A 2,110-nucleotide genomic window follows, 5' to 3' on the forward strand; every position below is an offset into this window, starting at 1 on the left:
TTGTTTTTATTTATTTGTTTGTTTTTATATATCTATTTGTTTTATTTATTCATTTGTTTTTAATTATTTGTTTGTTTTTATTCATTTGTTTGTCTTTATTTATTATCTATTTATTTGTTTTATTTATTTATTTTATTCTTTTTTGTTTATTTTTATTTTAATTGGTTTTTGTTTTTTTTGTTCTTCGTTTGAGGTTTTGGAGTTTGAGGTTTTGTTTGTTTGCCTTTTTAGGTAAAGTCTTTTTATCTTTTTACTTTCTTTTATTTTATTTTATTTTTATTTTATTTTCTTTTTATTTTATATTATTTTTATTTTGTTTTCTTTTATTTAATTTTCTTTTTATTTTCTTTTATTTGATTTTATTTTAACTTTATTTTTATTTATTTTATTTCTTTTTATTTTTTAAATTTTATTTTTAATTTCTGTTTTTCCCCTGTTGTTGTTTCATTTCTTTTTAATCAAATTATTTTCCATTTCTTTTATTTATATTTTTATATTTATATTTATTTATATTTGTATTCATATACGCTAATTTTTTATTCTAATTTAATTACATTTAATTAATTATATTCATTTACTTAATTTTTTTTATTTATTTACTTATTTATTTATTTATTTTAATTTGCTTTTAAATTTATTTCTTTTTCATTCTTCCGAAAAAGTCCCTTACAACTTCTTTCCATTTCTTCTTCTTGACAACTAATTAAATAATTAATTTAATTTAATTAATTTAATCAAACTAATTGATTAAATTAATTAATTAAACCTTTATTTATTAATTTATTAATTTATTTATTTATTTATTTATTTATTTATTTTTCAGAAAAAGGATTTTCTCCAGTTTCTTTTGCTGCTTTCTTCGAGGCCAAATATGAGGGGGCCCATCCGCCCTTCTTCGCGGGGCCCCTCAGAGAGGTCAAACCCTAAACTCTAAACCCTAAACCCTAAACCCTAAACCCTAAACCCTAAACCCTAAACCCTAAGGTGTGAGTCCTAAGCGCAGCGGAGCCCGTGGGTTGGTTTGGAGCCGCCTGGCAGCGAAGCGCCAGCTCCACGAGCTAGGGTTTAGAATTAGGGTTTAGGGTTTAGGGTTTAGGGTTTAGGGTTTAGGGTTTAGGGTTTGCTGCAGGCCTTTGAGGAAAGCCGCTGCTTGCAAACCCCTTTGGTGGTTTATTTGCATGCGGAAAACCCTCGAGGAGATTTTGTTTGCAAAAGTGTTTTGAGCAGCTCCCTCTTCTCCGAGCTCATCGTAACTGCTGCTGCTGCTGCTGCTGTTGCTGCTGCTGCTGTTGCTGCTGCTGCTGCTGTTGCTGCTGCTGCTGCTGCTGTTGTGTTGTTGCTGCTGATGCTGGTGTTGTTGGATTTGCGGGAGTTGTTTTGTTGACGCTTTTCTTGCTGCTGCTGCCGCTGCTTGTGGCTTCTCGGCGCTTTTCTTGCTGCTGCTGCTGCTGCTGCTGCTGCTGCTGCTGCTGCTTAGGCCTGTAGCGGGGCTTTGAGTTTAACTGCTGCTGCTGTTGCTGCTGCTGCTGCTGCTGTAGACGACGCAGGGCTTCGTGTTTACGGCACTGTTTGCTGCTCGAGGCGAAGGGCTCGCTTTGTGTCGGCTGCTGCCAGCTGCTGCTGCTGCTGCTGCTGCTGCTCCTGCTTTGTTGCTGTTTATTCCTGCTGCACTTAAAGAGACAAATCCCCAAAGACATCCTTTGCACAACTGGCGCGCTCTTGCTGCCAAGTCCCTCCACAGCGTCAGCCTCGCTGCTGCTGCTGCTGCTGCTGCTGCTGCTGCTGCTGTGTGGCGCGTGCTGCTGCTGCTGTAGCCGCTGCTGCTGCTGCTGTGCCTCTCAAACTGTCGCCGCTGCTGCTGCTGCGCCTGCCAAGTTGGCGCTGGCGCTGCCGCTGCTGCTGCTGCTACTCCTGCGCCTCTCGAATTGCTGCTGCTGCTGCTGCTGCTGCTGCAGGTGCTCGAGGGCATTTGGGGGGAAGACGAGGCTGTTGCGCTGCTGCTGAGTGCAGCAGAAGAAATGGAGCGGCTGCGGGAGAAGCTGCAGCAGCAGCAAAAAGCAGAAAGAGAAAGAGCCGAGTCCGCAGCCACTCAGGGGTTTAGGGTTTAGGG

At 39.8% G+C, this 2,110-nt stretch overlaps 2 protein-coding genes across 2 annotated transcripts in view; one reads left to right on the plus strand and one right to left on the minus strand.

The window, feature by feature from the left end:
• Positions 1-1,244: 1,244 nt before the first annotated feature.
• ETH_00014080 (uncharacterized protein) lies at positions 1,245-1,697 on the minus strand (the record flags this gene model as incomplete). The annotated part of the gene is made up of 1 exon (XM_013378081.1): positions 1,245-1,697. One exon carries the CDS (start codon positions 1,695-1,697, stop codon positions 1,245-1,247), a length of 453 nt encoding a protein of 150 aa, XP_013233535.1.
• Positions 1,698-2,018: 321 nt separating this feature from the next.
• The window catches only part of ETH_00014085 (UBX domain-containing protein, putative), a gene marked incomplete at both ends in the record, with an annotated part of 2,163 nt that continues 2,071 nt past the window's right edge, over positions 2,019-2,110 (plus strand). Inside the window, one exon of the mRNA XM_013378082.1 lies at positions 2,019-2,077. Coding sequence (XP_013233536.1) covers positions 2,019-2,077 — 59 coding nt within the window. The remainder of the gene's footprint in view (positions 2,078-2,110) is intronic.

Source organism: Eimeria tenella, genomic scaffold, assembly GCF_000499545.2.
Source record: "Eimeria tenella Houghton genomic scaffold, Eth_scaff724, whole genome shotgun sequence".
Lineage (NCBI taxonomy): Eukaryota > Apicomplexa > Conoidasida > Eucoccidiorida > Eimeriidae > Eimeria > Eimeria tenella.